The following is a 16,074-nucleotide window of genomic DNA, read 5'->3' as shown; positions in this document are numbered from 1 at the left end:
TCTTCTAAAGGCATTGTCCACCAAAACTCGTGTGCCTATACACCTCAACAGAACGAGGTGGCTGAAAGGAAAAGTCGTCACCTTCTTGAGGTTGCACGGTCTCTCATGCTGTCTACTTCATTTTCTTCTTGCTTATGGGGGGATGCAGTTCTAATTGCAACTCATCTTATTAATTGAATGCCTTCTCGTGTCCTTCCATTCCAAATTCCTCTTGAATACCTCAAGGAGTCATACCCTACCACGCGGCTTATTTCTAATGTTCCTCTTTGAGATTTTGGGTGCACTGCGTCACAGTTGTACTTCTCCAACCAAGCGGCACCATGATTCACCCGTGATCATGGTCAGCCTTAAGGGATGCTCAAGTCCCAATTCACTTTTTGCTCAACTCTTTGAAGCTTCATCGGACCTTAGGCGAGGTTCTGGATGCTCAAGTCCCAATTCACTTTTTGCTCGACTCTTTGAAGCTTCATCGGACCTTAGGTGAGGTTCTTTCATCCTCAACCAAATTGAATCATGCATAATTGAACTTCATTCGGCCATATACATCGCCTGTACGTGTATTTTCCCTTATGTGCGATTCTAACCGACTTACCTTTACTCTAGGCCAAGTCCTGAGGCTTGATCTTGCCCATATATGAGGCTAAGGTCATCATAATGCAACGTCGTATCTCTCTTCATCATCTTGGTTCCCCACGTCCCCCATACTTATACATCGCTTCAGAATTTCACCGGGATGAGTTATGACCTTTCGTTGGTCCAAAATAGGCTTATAACCCTTTATCGGGGTTTACCTGGTGATTCAGACACTGGGGCTTTCCGAGACATAACAATGCTTACCGGGCTCTACCGGTCTACTTCGGTGCCTACTGGGCTTCTACCGGCCTAATGGTCACCTATCGGGCTTTAGCCGGCCATTACAATGCTTACGGGGACAACTCGGGTAAGTATCAGGTCAATCGGGAACTATCGGGTCCCATTGAAGCTTCAGGATGCCATCCCGAGTGTCGGGATGTCATCAACTTTCTCTCTTCTGCTCGGGCATGCTTATCGAGAACCATCGTCAATCAACCCATGGGCAACAATCCAACTCGGGGCTTTTCGGACATCTATCCATCCGGACATAATGGAGAATTAGACCCTTCTGGGTCCTTGTTGAATCGAAACAGCATATCAGGTGCTACATCAAACCTCTGGCCCATGGGAGGGGGCGCAATGCCGGCACACCCGTGCTGTCCGACATTGTCCATGAGATTCCATTCTTGATGGAAGACGTCCAAGACACTTATCTTGTAACGCTCGCTCACGCCATGGCACGCATGTGCCATGGGGTAGCTCATTTAGGCCACGGGCTAAAGGGTGGTGGAGAGCTGACACCATGCCTCCCCGTATAGTACATTCTGAACGTTTTCCTCTTTCCCACCCATGCATATGACATGTGGCGAACGGTCACTCACCAATGTAGAGCGCCCCTCTGGACTTTGATTGACATGAAATTCGACGTGCTTGCATATCTTATCAATATGCATCTAACTCTAGAGCCACTCGTCCAAACTCACGACGGAACCTCACCTTCCAAGGTCATGGCCCGGGCCCCCTCTGGCCCTACTAAGCTTGTTATTGACACCACCGATGACATGGTTACTTGTCTTTCTACTTAGTGTTCAACATGGCATGTTTGCCTACTCATGTTGGTGTGTTGGATGATGCACCGTCCTTCTTTGTTGCATCATGGCATTTCTCTTGACTCTCTGTCTTTGCCAGATTTGTCGACACTCACGTGTCGCCACTTCACTGTTTGCACAAGTGGGTTCACAATCTATTATCTCAAAGTTAGATTGTGACACACTGTCTTTGTCCATAGTCATGGCCCTAACCAAAATAAGTTTACTCCTCGTGCTTAGAAATGTGTCTTTGTTGGGTATCCCCTTCACTAGCGAGGTTATAAATGCTTCCACTCTTCTTCCCAGAATACTTCATCTCCATGGATGTAATGTTCCTTGAGGATAAACCTTTCTTTCCTGTTAGTCATCTTCAGGGGGAGAGTACTAGTGAAGAGACTAATTGGTCCACATCTTCAGTCCCTACTGACCTTCCTGAACTCCTTACTGAACCCATCCTGAGTGTCCATGACACCGTTCTACCCACTAAACAAGTCCCTCGGATAACCTACTACAGGTAGAATCTCAGAAAGAAAATGGTATCCCCTACTGCTCCACCGGCTTCGGTCCATGAATCTGAACCAACGCAAGCTCAAGGTACTACTGGCCTTGATAATACTAACTTGTGTGTTGAGGATGATATCATTGATTTGGCCGAGAATGACAGGAATGATATGTTAGTTCTAGAGAATAACAAAGTTGCAAGCAGTGATGAGACTTCAACAAAAATACAAGAGGGTGAGATTCTTCATCAGGCTGGAAAATGTAATCAAAATCCCATTACAGATGAGGAATCAAGCAAACCAGAGGATTATAATATCTCTCTTGACATACTTATTGCATTGAGAAAGGGCACCAAATCCTGCACCAAGTACCCCATGTATAGCTGTATGTCTTATAGTAATCTGTCTTCTAGGTTCAGGGCGTTCATTGCCAACCTTGATACAGTAACAATATCGAAAAAAACATATATGGCTATGGAAATTCTTGAGTGGAAGACTGGCATCATGGAAGAAATGAGAGCTCTTGAAAAGAATAATATGTGGGACCTTGTTGCTCTTCCTAAAGGGCATGAAACAGTTGGGTGCAAGTGGGTGTTCACTATGAAGTATAAATCAAATGGAACTCTAGATAGGTACAAGGCCAGACTTGTAGCAAAAGGGTTTACTCAAACGTATGAGATAGATTATTTTGTGACTTTCTCCCCTATAGCGAAGTTAAACATGGTCCAGGTCCTTTTTGTTGCAATTAATAAAGACTGGCCTCTCCATCAACTTGATGTGGAAAATGCATTTTTGCATGGTGAATTAGAAAAAGAGGTGTATATGAGCCCCTCCAGGCTTTGAAGCTCAGTTTGATCATCAAGTTTGTAAACTCAGGAAGTCTTTGTATGGTTTGAAACAGTCCCCGAGAGCGTGGTTCGACAGGTTTACTACCTTTGTTAAGTCCCAAGGTTTTACTCAGAGACATTCTGATTATACGTTGTTTACAAAAAGGTCAGTATCTGAGAAAAATACTGTTCTAATTATGTATGTTGATGATATTGTCCTGTCAGAAGATGATGCTATTGAGATCACCAGGTTGGAAAAAAAAATGGCTGATGAGTTTGAGATCAACGATCTAGGGAATCTAAAGTATTTTCTTGGAATGGAGGTGACAAGATCAAGGGAAGGGATCTTTGTCTCACAATGGAAATACGCTCTTGACCTGTTAAAAGAAACAGGTATGACTAGATGTAGATCTGTCGACACTTCGATAGAATTCAATTCGAAACTTGGAGATTCCGTTGACAAAGTTCTTATTGATAAAGAGAGGTATCAACGTCTAGTGGAAAAGTTGATTTACTTATCTCATACTAGACCAGATATTTCCTATGCCGTCAGTGTTGTTAGTTAGTTTATGTAGGTACCCTACGAAGAACATATGGAAGCTCTAAATCGGACTTTGAGATATTTGAAAAACTCTCTAGGTAAAGGAAATGCATTGAGGCTTATACTGACTTTGATTGGGCAGGATCAGTTAGTGACAGAAAGTCTACCTCTGGATATTGTACTTTTATGTGGGGTAACCTAGTTATTTGGAGAAGTAAGAAGCAAAGTGTTATTGCTAGAAGCAGTGCTTAAGTTGAATACAGAGCTATGAGTTTGGGAATCTGTGAAGAAATATGGTTGAAGAAAGTTCTGTCTGATCTACACCAAGATAGTGTTCTACCTCTAAAGCTCTATTGTGATAATAAAGCGGCTATAAGCATAGCCAATAATCCTGTACAACATGATAGAACGTAACATGTGGAGATTGACACACTTTATAGAAAAGAAACTGGACAATGACAGTATCTGTATTCCGTATATTCCATCTAGTCAACAAGTTGTTGATGTTCTCACCAAAGGGTTACTCAGGCAAAGTTTTGACTCATGTGTTAGCAAGTTGAGTCTGATTGACATCTACGCTCCAACTTAAGGTGGAGTGTTAGAAATAAGGGGCTTTGTTGATAGTTTATAGCCCCAAGGGTGTTTTAGTATTTTACTTTACCCTAGGTTTATTTTCTTTTTTTATTTTAGGGCTTGCTAGAGCCTATAAATATAACTTCTATTGTAACTTTCATTGTGTGTTAAAATAAGAAAAAAGAGACTTTCTATCGTTGTTTTTTCTCCCTGTTCTAGGGTTTTCCATGTAAACCTAGTGTTCTCTATTTTCTATCTTTTTAACTATATTCTGGTTGGAAGCATCACATTATGTCTAAGAGGCTGAAAGAATAGTAATGCCTTTGAATATGTATAGCCTCCTAGGCATGGAGTGATGTCCAGCCATGATAACACTTGGATCTGTTTTACTTGTTTGGTAATCTATAGAGAGGGGCTTGTTAATTCTGAAACTTACTGTTTACTTCCCATATCTTAAGAATAAAGATTAATGGGTCATGTATGTTGTTCAAAGGGGCAGCCTAATTGATCAAGGGCTTATAGGTTTGATATATGAATACCTTGGTTTCTCATGCTTCTATACATTTTTGTAAGTTGTAATTATACTTGTATTTTTTTTTTTTTAAACTTACCAAGTGGGCACTTTCTTGTAATTGTTTTCATTTCGTCGCCTATTATTTTGGTGGCTTTCTTTTGTTCTTTCCTTAATTATTCTTATAAAAAAGAAAAAGAGAACAAAAAACCATGGTCACTTTTTGGACCCCTTTTTGAGCGTAAAGAAATACTTTGACCTTCATAGGGATTTGGCTTGGAGTACAGATGTGTGATGTATCTTCTATAGGCATCTTTCGGTCAGAGGGCTAGCTACCTAGGAATATGAAAATTATGGTTCACTGTATTTGTTTCTGTTAATTAAATAAAAATATGAATCTAAACATGAGCGAAAATTCAATAACTAATATGAATAAATGTATTAACCAACCTAAAACTTATAGTATTCGAGATGATTAAACTTGATATATTTTTATCGCAATTTCTATAATTGAATATTTTTTATCGGAATAACAGAATTTGCTAACATATAGGTAAAATAAGTAATATCATTGATTAAACCTTCGCTTTAAGTTACTTTCTTTTTCCTTGTTCTTGTTGTGGTTATGACACCTCGATAATTTTTATTTATTACTTTTTAATTTTATTTTTTAAATTTTTTGATTTTATTTATTTGTTTGAATAGATAATTTTTTTAAAAATTTTTTTGTAACAACTAACAAGAATAGGAGACATGGTTGATTTATTGCTGAAATAGTATTTTCACTCTTGTGAACAGACGATAGAGAGCAGTCCATGTGGTGAAAGCAGTGAAGGAGAAGCTGTAAACCTGTCTCAACTGGTAATAGGACACCAACTCTTTCAACATTTCGTTTTACATTTGACTATTTACGTGATCATCTTGTAGTGTATCAATTCTCTGCAATTTTTTTTGTAACTTTTCCTACATTACTTATACCTGCAGAACCTCATCGATCTGGCAGGTTCTGAGAGCTCAAAAGCTGAAACTACTGGTATAAGGCGAAAAGAGGGATCATATATTAATAAAAGCCTGCTAACTCTTGGAACAGTGAGGCCTCTCAAACATTAACTTTTTAAATCGAACTTTTGGTATCTTCATACTGCCGTTTGTTTGTACGAGATTCTCATTACTAATTATAATCTTATTCTGTTGTAGTTTTCTAAATGCTGTTACGACCTTATTTGAATAGAATCTATTCTATAGGTTGCACAACTATGCCCTTGAGTTCTAAAAAAATCTTATGAATGCTATTAGATACTTATACAAATCATTTTGCACGCTCGCTTTTTTGATGTCTTGTGGGACGTGATTTGAGAGGAATAATAGTATCTTTAAAGAGGTTTGAGAGGTTGTTAGGTTTAATGCTTCTTTATGGCCATTGGTTAGCTGACCTTTTTGTAATTATGAGCTAGGTTTCATTCTGTTGGATTGGAGTTCTTTTTTCTTGTTGGATTCATTTTTTTATGGCTTTGTACATTCTATCAATATATATATTTCTTTAAAAAAAAGAAAAGACAAAAAAGAATTGGAATTGAATTAAATTTTGGAAGTCATTTTCAGGAGGCAGGACACTTTCTGTCTGGGTTTTTCTAGGCTATACATCTTAATAGCCATGTTTGACTGTAGAATAACTCTTTTGGCTGGAACTCAACGTTGACCTCTTTAACTTACGGATCAAGAAAACCTTTTTAGCTGGATTACCTTTGCTTGCAGTTGGGAGGAAATTTTGATGCTTAGGGAGAGTTGCTTAAATACATTGTTATGTATTTATCTTGTAATTATGATTAGTTGTCCTTTATTGTAATTTTATTATCTCCTAGATTAGGATTTCTTAGTTGCCTATATATATATATATCTTTAACCTGATTAAGTTAATAAGATCATTATTCTCTCTAAACCTATTGAGAACATGGTATCAGAGCAGTTTAGGGTTTAGAATATTCGTTACGTTAGGGTTTATGCCTCTCACAAGGTTAGGGTTTCAGTTGATTCATCACGTTTGAGTGGCCGTTTGTCTACACCACCCATCCCAAGAGAAGCGCCATCGCCGTCCCTTAAGTCTGCTGTCGTCAGTCGTCGGAAACGTCCACGCATGAGGCTCACGTGCCGCCACAAGGATTCTTCTCCGTTGCCATGCACCGGCGCGTGGGAGCGTGTGGAGCCACCTCTCCACGATCCATCAGTTGGGTTCTTCTTGACTCCTCTATTTTGATTGTTCTGTACATTTGGTTCTATTGAAATCTACTCGGTTGTGAGTTATTTGGAAAAATACCCTTTTGTGCTTATGGTTTGTTGCTATTTTGTTTCAATTTGGAGCTGGTCTGTTCTTTGGTTCACCTTTGATTTCAATTCTGATTTGCTCTTTCCGCTCGTGAGATCTACAAACTGTGTATTAGCTCATAATGGATGAAGTGAAGCATATGGTAGTATCTAATGTAATTCCCCTAGCATCGAAGATAACTGAACACAAGTTAAATGGATCGAATTAATATGATTAGCGTCGGACAATTCAATTTTATTTGCTTAGTACGGATATGGATGATCATGTGACTGAGGAGCCACCAAAAGATGATAAGAAAAAGGTTTGGCTTCGCGATGACGCTCGACTTTATCTTCAAATTAAGAATTCTATTGAAAGTGAGGTTGTTGATTTGTTAGATCATTGTGATTCTGTGACGGAACTCTTAGAATTCTTAGAATTTTTATACTCTGGAAAAGAACATGTTCATCGAATGTTTGATGTCTGTATGCAATTCTTTCGAGCTGAACAGAAAGCAAAATCTGTTACAAGTTACTTTATGAGACTTAAGAAGACAGCTTCTGAACTTGCTTTACTATTGTTGTTTAGTCCCGATGTCAAAGTTCAACAAGCTCAGTGAGAAAAGATGGCTGTTATGATATTTTTGAATGGACTTTTACCTGAGTTTGGAATGGCTAAAAAGCAGATCCTTTCTGATCCTGAAATACCGTCATTAGAGGAAACCTTCAGTCATGTTCTTCGTATTGGGAGTTTTCAATCCGATTCGCCTGTTTCTCAACCTAACAATGCTCTTATGAGTAAGAATAATAATAACTCCCGGGGTACTTCAGGGATGATTAACAATTTTCAGAAATCTAATTATGATAATCGAAGATCAGATTTTTAGGAGATCGTCTGTCACTATTGTCGTAAGCCAGGACATATGAAACGTGATTGTCGAAAGTTGTTGTATAATCTCAACATGCTCAGATAGCTTCCACCAATGATATGGCTAAGAAGTCTGTTACCATCTCTGCTAACGACTTTGCTAAATTTCAAGTATTCGAGGAATCCTTGTAGGCATCTTCTTCATCAAATCCTATTGCCACCATTGCCGATACAGGTAATACAAAATGTCTTCTTACATCATCTACCAAATGGGTCATAGACTCTGGTGCCACCGCTCATATGACAGGTAATTCTAACTTAGTTTCTACGCTTTTGTCCCCTGTTTCATCTCCGTCTGTTATTTTGGTAGATGGATCAATTTCCTCTGTTCTTGGATCCGACACCATTTCTCTCACTCCATCACTTTCTTTGTCCTCTATATTACATTTGCCTCAATTGTCTTTTAATTTAATTTCTATTAGCCAGCTTATTCATGACGTTAATTGTTTTATCTCGTTTTTTTCCTAGTTATTGCTTGTTTCATAATTGTATGATGAAGAAGATTATTGGTAGAGGACATGAGTCGGGGGGCCTTTAAATTTTTGACCATCAGATATTGAATGTTGTGGCTTGCTCTAGAGTTACATCCCCGTTTGAAGTTCATTGTCATTTGGGTCATCTATCGTTGTTCGTTTTGAAGAAACTTTATCCAGAATTTTGTTCCTTGTTGTCTTTGAATTGTGATTCGTGTCAGTTTTCTAAATTTCGTCGTCTTAGTTCTAGTCCTAGAGTTCATAAACGAGCTAGTGCGCCTTTTGAGTTAGTCCATTATGATATTTGGGGTCCTTGTCCAGTCGTGTCCCAAACAGGTTTTCGCTACTATGTTACTTTTGTTGATGATTATTCTTGTGTGATTTGGTTATATTTAATGGAAAATCGTTCTGAGTTATTGTCTCATTTTTGTACTTTTTATGTTGAGATTTGAAATCAATTTAATGTCTCTATCAAAACCTTGCAAACCGATAATGCTGGTGAATATTTCTCTCATGTACTTGGATCTTACTTATGTGGTCATGGCATTATTCACCAAATCCTTTTGCGGGGAATGTTGAAATATGGTTCTTTAGCCCTAAGGACATATTTTTACTTTATGCCTACTAAATTAAGGTTTCTCCTCGTTCTATTTATATCTGAGGTTGGGGTATCTTGTAAGCATGACATTAAATAAAAAAACTTATCTATTGTGGTTTTTTCTCCTTGTGTTAGGGTTTTCCACGTAAGCCTTGTCTTGTCACTTTTCTTTATCCTTGTCTTTCAATACAGACATTCCATCTCAAATCGGAGTTGCTGAAAGAAGGAACAGACACCTCCTTGAAATCGCCTCCGCCTTATCCTTTCAAATGCATGTTCGAAAGCAATTTTGGGCTGATGCCGTGTCTACTGCTTGCTTCTTGATTAATTGAATGCCTTCCTCTGTCTTCAATGGAGAGATTCCTTATCGTACTCTTTTTCCTACGAAATCGTTGTTTCTTGTTGCTCCTAAGATCTTTGGCTGTGTTTGTTTTGTTCGAGATATTTGTCCAAATCGTACCAAATTAGATCCAAAATCTTTGAAATGCATTTTCTTAGACTATTCGCGTGTTCAAAAAGGTTATCGTTGTTATTGTCCTACTCTGAACAGGCATCTCGTATCTCCTGATGTTACATTTTTCGAAGATATACCCTTTAGTCCATCACAGTCGAGTTCGTGTCAGAGGGAGGTTGATGATCTTTTTATCTATGAGATTACCTCTTCTACGTCATCCTCTCCTCCACCTTCCTCTATGTCTCTTTCTCTTGACCTTTTGGTTACTCGAGTCTACTCCAGGCATCCTCCACAGCCACCTTCAGAATGTCCTCCACCATAGGCTTCTTCGATATTTGATCTGAGACCAAGTGATGATCTTCCCATTGACCTTCGAAAAGGTAAATGCACTTTTACTTACTCTATTTCTTCATTTGTTTCGTATAACCAGTTGTCTTCTCCTACTTATTCCTTTATTACATCTCTTGATTCCACCTTTATCCCTAACTTTGTTCATGAAGCTTTATCTCATCCCGGGTGGCGTAGTGTAATGATTGAGGAGATAACTGCTTTGGATGATTATGGTACTTAGGATCTCGTTTCGTGTCCGGTTGGAAAGAAGGCTATTGGGTGTAAATGGGTGTTTTCTATTAAGGTCAATCCTGATGGAACAGTGGCTCGGTTTAAAGCTCGTCTTGTTGTCAAAGGTTATGCACAAATCTATAGGACTGATTATTCTGATACACTTTCTTCTGTTGCCAAATTAACTTCTATTCGACTATTTATATCATCGATGGCTGCTACTCACAATTGGCCTTTGCATCAACTTGACAATAAGAATACTTTTCTTCATGGTGATCTTCAAGAGAAAGTATATATGGAGCAACCACCTGGGTTTGTTGCTTAGGGGGAGAATGATATCGTCTTCGAAAATCTTTGTATGGACTGAAACAAAGTCCTCGTGCATGGTTTGGTAACTTTAGTCAAGCACTTGAATATTTTGGTATGAAGAAAAGTACGGCCGATCATTCTGTATTCTATCGACGATCTAACAATGATATTACTTTGCTTGTATATGTTGATGATATCGTTATCACTGGAAATGATGTATTAGGTATATCCTCTCTCAAGAGTTTTCTCCAGGGTCAGTTGCATACCAAAGATTTGGGGCCATTGAAGTATTTCTTGGGTATTGAAGTAATGAGAAGCAATAAAGGTATTTACCCGTCCCAACGGAAATACATACTTGATTTGTTGTTTGAGACAAGTAAACTAGGAGTCAAACCATGTTGTACTCTAATGATACCAAATTTGCAACTTTTGCTAAGGAAGGAGAATTGTTTAAAGATCTTGAGAGATATAGAAGAGTAGTTGGAAAGTTGAACTATTTAACAGTGACACGACCTGACATTGCTTATTCTGTGAGTATTGTGAGTCAGTTTATGTCTTCCCCGACTGTGGATCATTGGGCTACAGTTGAACAAATCCTATGTTATCTAAAAGTTGCACCTGGACATGGGATCTTATATAAAGATCATGATCATACAAGGGTTGAATGTTTTTCAGATGTTGATTGGGCTGGATCTCGAGAAGATAGGAGATCGACCTTTGGATATTGTGTTTTTGCAGGAGGAAGCTTGGTGTCATGGAGAAGTAAGAAACGTAATGTAGTTTTCCGTTCGAGTACTGAGTTAGAATATAGAGCTATGTCACAATCTGTGTGTGAAATAGTATGGATACATCAACTTTTATCTAAGATGGGTTTCAGTGTTACTGTGCCAGCTAAAGTATGGTGTGATAATCAAGCTGCTCTCCATATTGCATCCAAATCAGTATTTCATGAACGAACTAAACATATTGAAGTGGACTGTCATTTTATTCGCGAGAAGATACAAGAAGGGTTGATATCTACAAGATATCTGAAGACGTGGAGAACAATTGTTTTCGCTCTTACTGTTTTCACTCTTACATATTTACAGGATATGTGAAGATTGGAGAGAAAAACCACTTACAGAAATCCTTGAAAAACAAAAACAGATCCAAAATAAAAAACAAAAACCTTCCTCTTACTGTTTTCGCTCAGAGAAATCCACAACTTAGGTTGATTATTCCCCCAAAGCGCTCTCTCTCTCCATTCATCTCTCTCTATATAAATAAATGATGAATCTCGAAGAAGGAATTTCAGCCATTTGAATCAGGACGGACCAAATCTACTGATTTTGAGCCCCAGCTTCATTTTTGGTGGATGCTAGGTGTCACGATCATGCTTGTCCAGAGCATGTTGCCCATGGCCGCATGTTCGCCTCCACCTTTTTTTACTATACTTTCATCCTATGTATTTCGTTTTGTTAGTTAGTTTACATTTTATGTACTTTTTCTAGTGTATGACCGCTTGCCCGTTTCCATATGCAAGGGTGGCAGATGTCTTTTTTGTTCAGAATGTAATATGTGGGGGTATGACTAGTTGTCCTATCTTCACATCCGAGAGTTGTATGCTATAAAGTGTTGTTGACCGTTTTATGGCTTAGCTGTACGACTAATCTTCATTGCTCAATCATGATTTCAAACGTTTGCGAAAATTTTTTTCTCTAAACACGTTTTCTAAAACATTTTCTCAAGAATGGGGATGAAGGTTGTGAGAAACGCCCATTGTGCTATTGACTATTCGAATTTGGATCGGTTGACTTGTTCGAGGGAGAGAACAAGTGCCGCACAATCGCCTTGAGACCCTTACAAGACTGTGATTATGGGAGTTGGTATCAAAGCCAAGTTGGCTCGTGAAGTTAAGAAGTTGTGATCATGTTTTCTACGAAACAGTTGGGCAAGTCCCATGTTGACCGGTTGGTCGAGATAGAAGAGCAAATGCTCTATCTAATAGAAGTGCCTGATCAGGTTCGATTCCTAGAAACTCGGTTACAAGAAGTCTCTGACAAGACCGATGATATCGACATGGTGTCTGGCCGCCTGGACAGAATGCCCGTCAAGTAATTGTTAACAAGGGTTGAGACCATGGAAACAAAAGCTATGAGAATTGGTAATTTCGAGCGTGGGGATGGCTCGATGGGCTCTGTTGCCCCTATGGAAGAACGTGTCGAAGAACTAGACAGCTTGCAGAAAACGATAATTCAGATGGTGACCGAGTTATCCGAAGACTTTCGAGTCATTCTCGATGTCGTCCAGGTAGAGATCGCGGACATCAGTGCAAGAGTTAACCTCACCATGAGAGCGGTGGGAAACCAAGCACTAGCTGGCGATGCAGTCCAATTCAATAGGTAAAAGTACTCGAGCCTAAGCCCTTCTGTGGGGCTCGTGATGCAAAATCGCTAGAAAATTTTATCTTTTATATGGAGCAGTATTTTAGGGCTACAAACGCAGCTACTGAAGAGTCAAAAATCACTTTGATGACTATGCATCTAGTAGAGGATGCTAAGTTATGGTGGAAGTCCCGTTTCATGGACATCCAAGGGGGTCGATGCACCATTGACATGTGGGAGAGATTGAAGCAAGAATCGTGTTCTCAGTTCTTCCCTGAAAATGTTGAAATTTTGGCAAGACGTAAGCTACGAGAATTTGTACATATTGGCACTATTAGGGACTATGTGAAACAATTTTCCGAGCTGATGTTGGACATATGGGATATGTTTGAAAAAGATGAAGTTTTCTGTTTTGTCAAAGGTCTGAAACTGTGGGTGAAAACAAAACTATATGAACAGAGAGTACAGGATCTCCCAGCCGCATAAGCAGCGGCTAAACAATTATTTGACTTAACTGACGAATCTTAAGTACACTCGAGACCCCCAACTAGAGGAAGTAAGAACAATTGCTCAAGCCCAAATTAGGAATGTCCAATCTGGATTCATAACATTAAACTCATAGCCTTCATCTGTTGAAACTTGATTTAATCTAATTAGGTCAATTGGGTTTGAAAAATCTTTAAGAAAAAGATTGACATGAACAAATTTAGGCTCTTCAAGTAATTCAAAATCTCCCAAATTTAAAAAGAAATTCCCACGATTTTCATCTTTGATTTCAACCGTAGCCAACATGAGTCCATAAAGATTTTTCCTTACCTGAATTTTGGCTTCCGAGCAATTTAGAAAATTTAATGTCTCAAGTGCAATGCTTTCCAGACTTCCAAAGTAGGCACCAATAGCTTTAAATGTCCTACTCCAATAATCCAGTGGGATGTTTTTGATAGAAATTCAGCCTCCATACCCTTTAATAAATGCAGGTCTGCTATGTTTCATACTATTCTATTTTTCAAATAAAAGATGGAAATGACTGATCGACTGCCATTTCCCTGGAGACTCTATCAGATCTTCCAACTTTCTTTGTTTTAATTTGATCATTGTCAATAAACAGGGGATTAATTATAACTTTGGTTTGGAAGAAATCCTCCAACGATTTAGCTATTTCATTCCAATCATTGAATGTGAATAGCCTTGAAACAATCCAAAGATTACTAAAATCTTCGGCATACACTTGGTGATTCTTCTTTAGCTAGAAAGACGCTCTGCTGTGTTTTATTGATGAAAAAACTGGGGATGGACACTCATTATATGGCGAAGGAGTTGCAGAGGGCTGGGCGAACTTTTTCCTTTTTAAAACATCTACATATTTCTCTTTGAGATTCAAAGTGGGAATTGTAGGTAGAATCGCATTGCTCTAAAAAATACTTAGTTATGAAATTGAAGACTTATGTCGAACATCACTAACGATTTTATGAAGAAAGCTTTTCAACATTCCAATAAAAGAAAGCCATCCCTGTTACAAGGGCCCATAGGGACGTGTATGAAGAATCGACCACGGGTTACAGGCGAAACTATGTATCGAAAAAACTTGCCGCTGGAGCCCTTGAACTTAGAAAGTTTTATACCTCCGTAGTTGTCTTTAAATCTATGAAGGAAGAATCGGTTACATTGTCCCTGAATTAGCTGTGAAAGTCATTCCACACACCATTGTAGATGAGGCAATGGCAGAAGGAGAACCTTGTTGATGTCCATGTCCTTCACAAAATCTGTTGGAGTCGTGCCAGATGCAATAATATGACCCATTCACCTTGCAACTTTGAGTTTCCATGCTTGTGGACAATCGAGAAGAGTCCCTAGGAGGAAAGAGGATCACGGGAGAAAAACACGCCGGGAGGTTGACTGGAAAAGAGTTGCCGGAGAAAATACGTCAGGAAGTTGACGGGAAGGAGGAGAGAGAGAAGAAAGAGGGAGGAGATAAGAGAGAAATTACCTTAAGGCAATCCCTTCCTTCCTCTACCTCTTTTTACCATGCTTTCATCCTATGTATTTTTGCTAGTTAGTTTACTTTCTATGTACTTTTCTTAGTGTATGACTGCTTACCTGTTTCCATATGCAAGGGTGGTAGATGTTCTTTTGTTCAAAATGTACTATGTGGGGGTATGACTAGTTGTCCTATCTTCACATCCGAGAGTTGTATGCTATAGAGCGTTGTTGACCCTTTTATTGCTTTCTAGTTGTACGACTAATCTTCACTGTTCAATCATGCTTTCAAACGTTTGCGAAAACCTTTTTCTCTAAACCCATTTTCTAAAACATTTTCTCAAGAACGGGGATGGAGGTTGTGAGAAATGCCCATTGTGCCATTGGCTATTCAAATTTGGATCGGTTGACTTGTTCGAGAGCGAGACCAAGTGTCGCACAATCGCCTTGAGCTCCTTACGAGAGTGCGAGTGTGACACTAGGCCTCTTAAATTCAAGTTCCTAGGACTCTTACTAAATCTCTGTTACAAAGGAGGGAAAGGTAGTTCATTTGTAGGATGTGGATATGGTGCAAGGGAATTTTCTCAATTAAAAAAAAATGAAGAAAGAAAAAAGGCAAAGGAATTCCAGTCCTACATCACTATAAAATATCAAGTTGAACCAGCTTACATCCCTAACAAATATTAGGAGGACTAAAAGAAGGAAAACCTCAAATTAGAAGTTAGAACTAAAGAAGGTTATAGAGTAATCACAGATCATGGAACATGGGATCTTATTTACTCTCTTTTATTTTTTTAAATCTCTTTTTGAGCACCTTATTTATGATACCCTTTCCTGCGAATAAACTATTATTAAATATTTTCCCCCGAAATCAGTCTTCCATGTACTAATTTTTATCCTCTACACTGGAGGAAGTCCATAAAGAACAAACCATGGTGGAAAATAGTTCTAGCAATCAGTCGTTAATTTTCTTATGAGCACTATATCATATCCAATTAAGTCAATTGGTACCCGCTGGTAGCACTCTCACAGCACTGGTTGTCATGTTGGGTTTACTTAACTCTACCACCAATGATGAGTTGTCATTTGTTGTAAATGACATAACTTGGTCGATGCTGATTTCTGGTGTCAGGTAATATCAAAGCTAACAGATGGAAAGGCGAATCATATACCATATCGAGACTCTAAACTTACCAGGCTTCTTCAGTCTTCACTTAGTGGTCATGGGCGCGTGTCTGTAAGGCTTTTTATCCCTTATTATCGGAATGAATTTCATTTTAATAATATTTAAAGATGTTACCTAGATTTAATTAGCATAAGAAGACATTGGTTTGTTCACTTATCTATGTTTGTATTCACAGCTTATATGCACAGTTACTCCAGCATCAAGTAGTTCGGAAGAGACGCATAATACATTGAAATTTGCACATCGAGCAAAACACATTGAAATTCAAGCAGCACAAAATAAGGCAGGAGTGTTTTCTTTAATAGAAAAGT

The 16,074-nt window shown here is 38.7% G+C and overlaps 1 protein-coding gene and 1 pseudogene across 4 annotated transcripts in view; both read left to right on the top strand.

The window, feature by feature from the left end:
- The window catches only part of LOC120073823 (kinesin-like protein KIN-7K, chloroplastic), a 50,761-nt gene that overhangs the window by 24,197 nt on the left and 10,490 nt on the right, over nt 1-16,074 (top strand). For all 3 annotated transcript variants that reach the window (XM_090311762.1, XM_039026689.2, XM_090311763.1), the window contains exons 12-15: nt 5,412-5,474; nt 5,598-5,702; nt 15,710-15,814; nt 15,939-16,046. In XM_090311762.1, the coding sequence (XP_090167888.1) occupies nt 5,412-5,474; nt 5,598-5,702; nt 15,710-15,814; nt 15,939-16,046 (381 nt within the window). The remainder of the gene's footprint in view (nt 1-5,411; nt 5,475-5,597; nt 5,703-15,709; nt 15,815-15,938; nt 16,047-16,074) is intronic.
- On the top strand, nt 5,715-7,941 carry LOC150037526 (uncharacterized; annotated as a pseudogene). The gene has a single exon (XR_016528408.1). The product of XR_016528408.1 is annotated as an uncharacterized LOC150037526 (transcript).

Source organism: Benincasa hispida, chromosome 3, assembly GCF_027475165.1.
Source record: "Benincasa hispida cultivar pf3 chromosome 3, pf3_genome.v1.1, whole genome shotgun sequence".
Classification (NCBI taxonomy): domain Eukaryota; kingdom Viridiplantae; phylum Streptophyta; class Magnoliopsida; order Cucurbitales; family Cucurbitaceae; genus Benincasa; species Benincasa hispida.
Note: the sequence above shows the minus strand (reverse complement) of the source record. Positions and strands in the feature narration are given on the sequence as shown.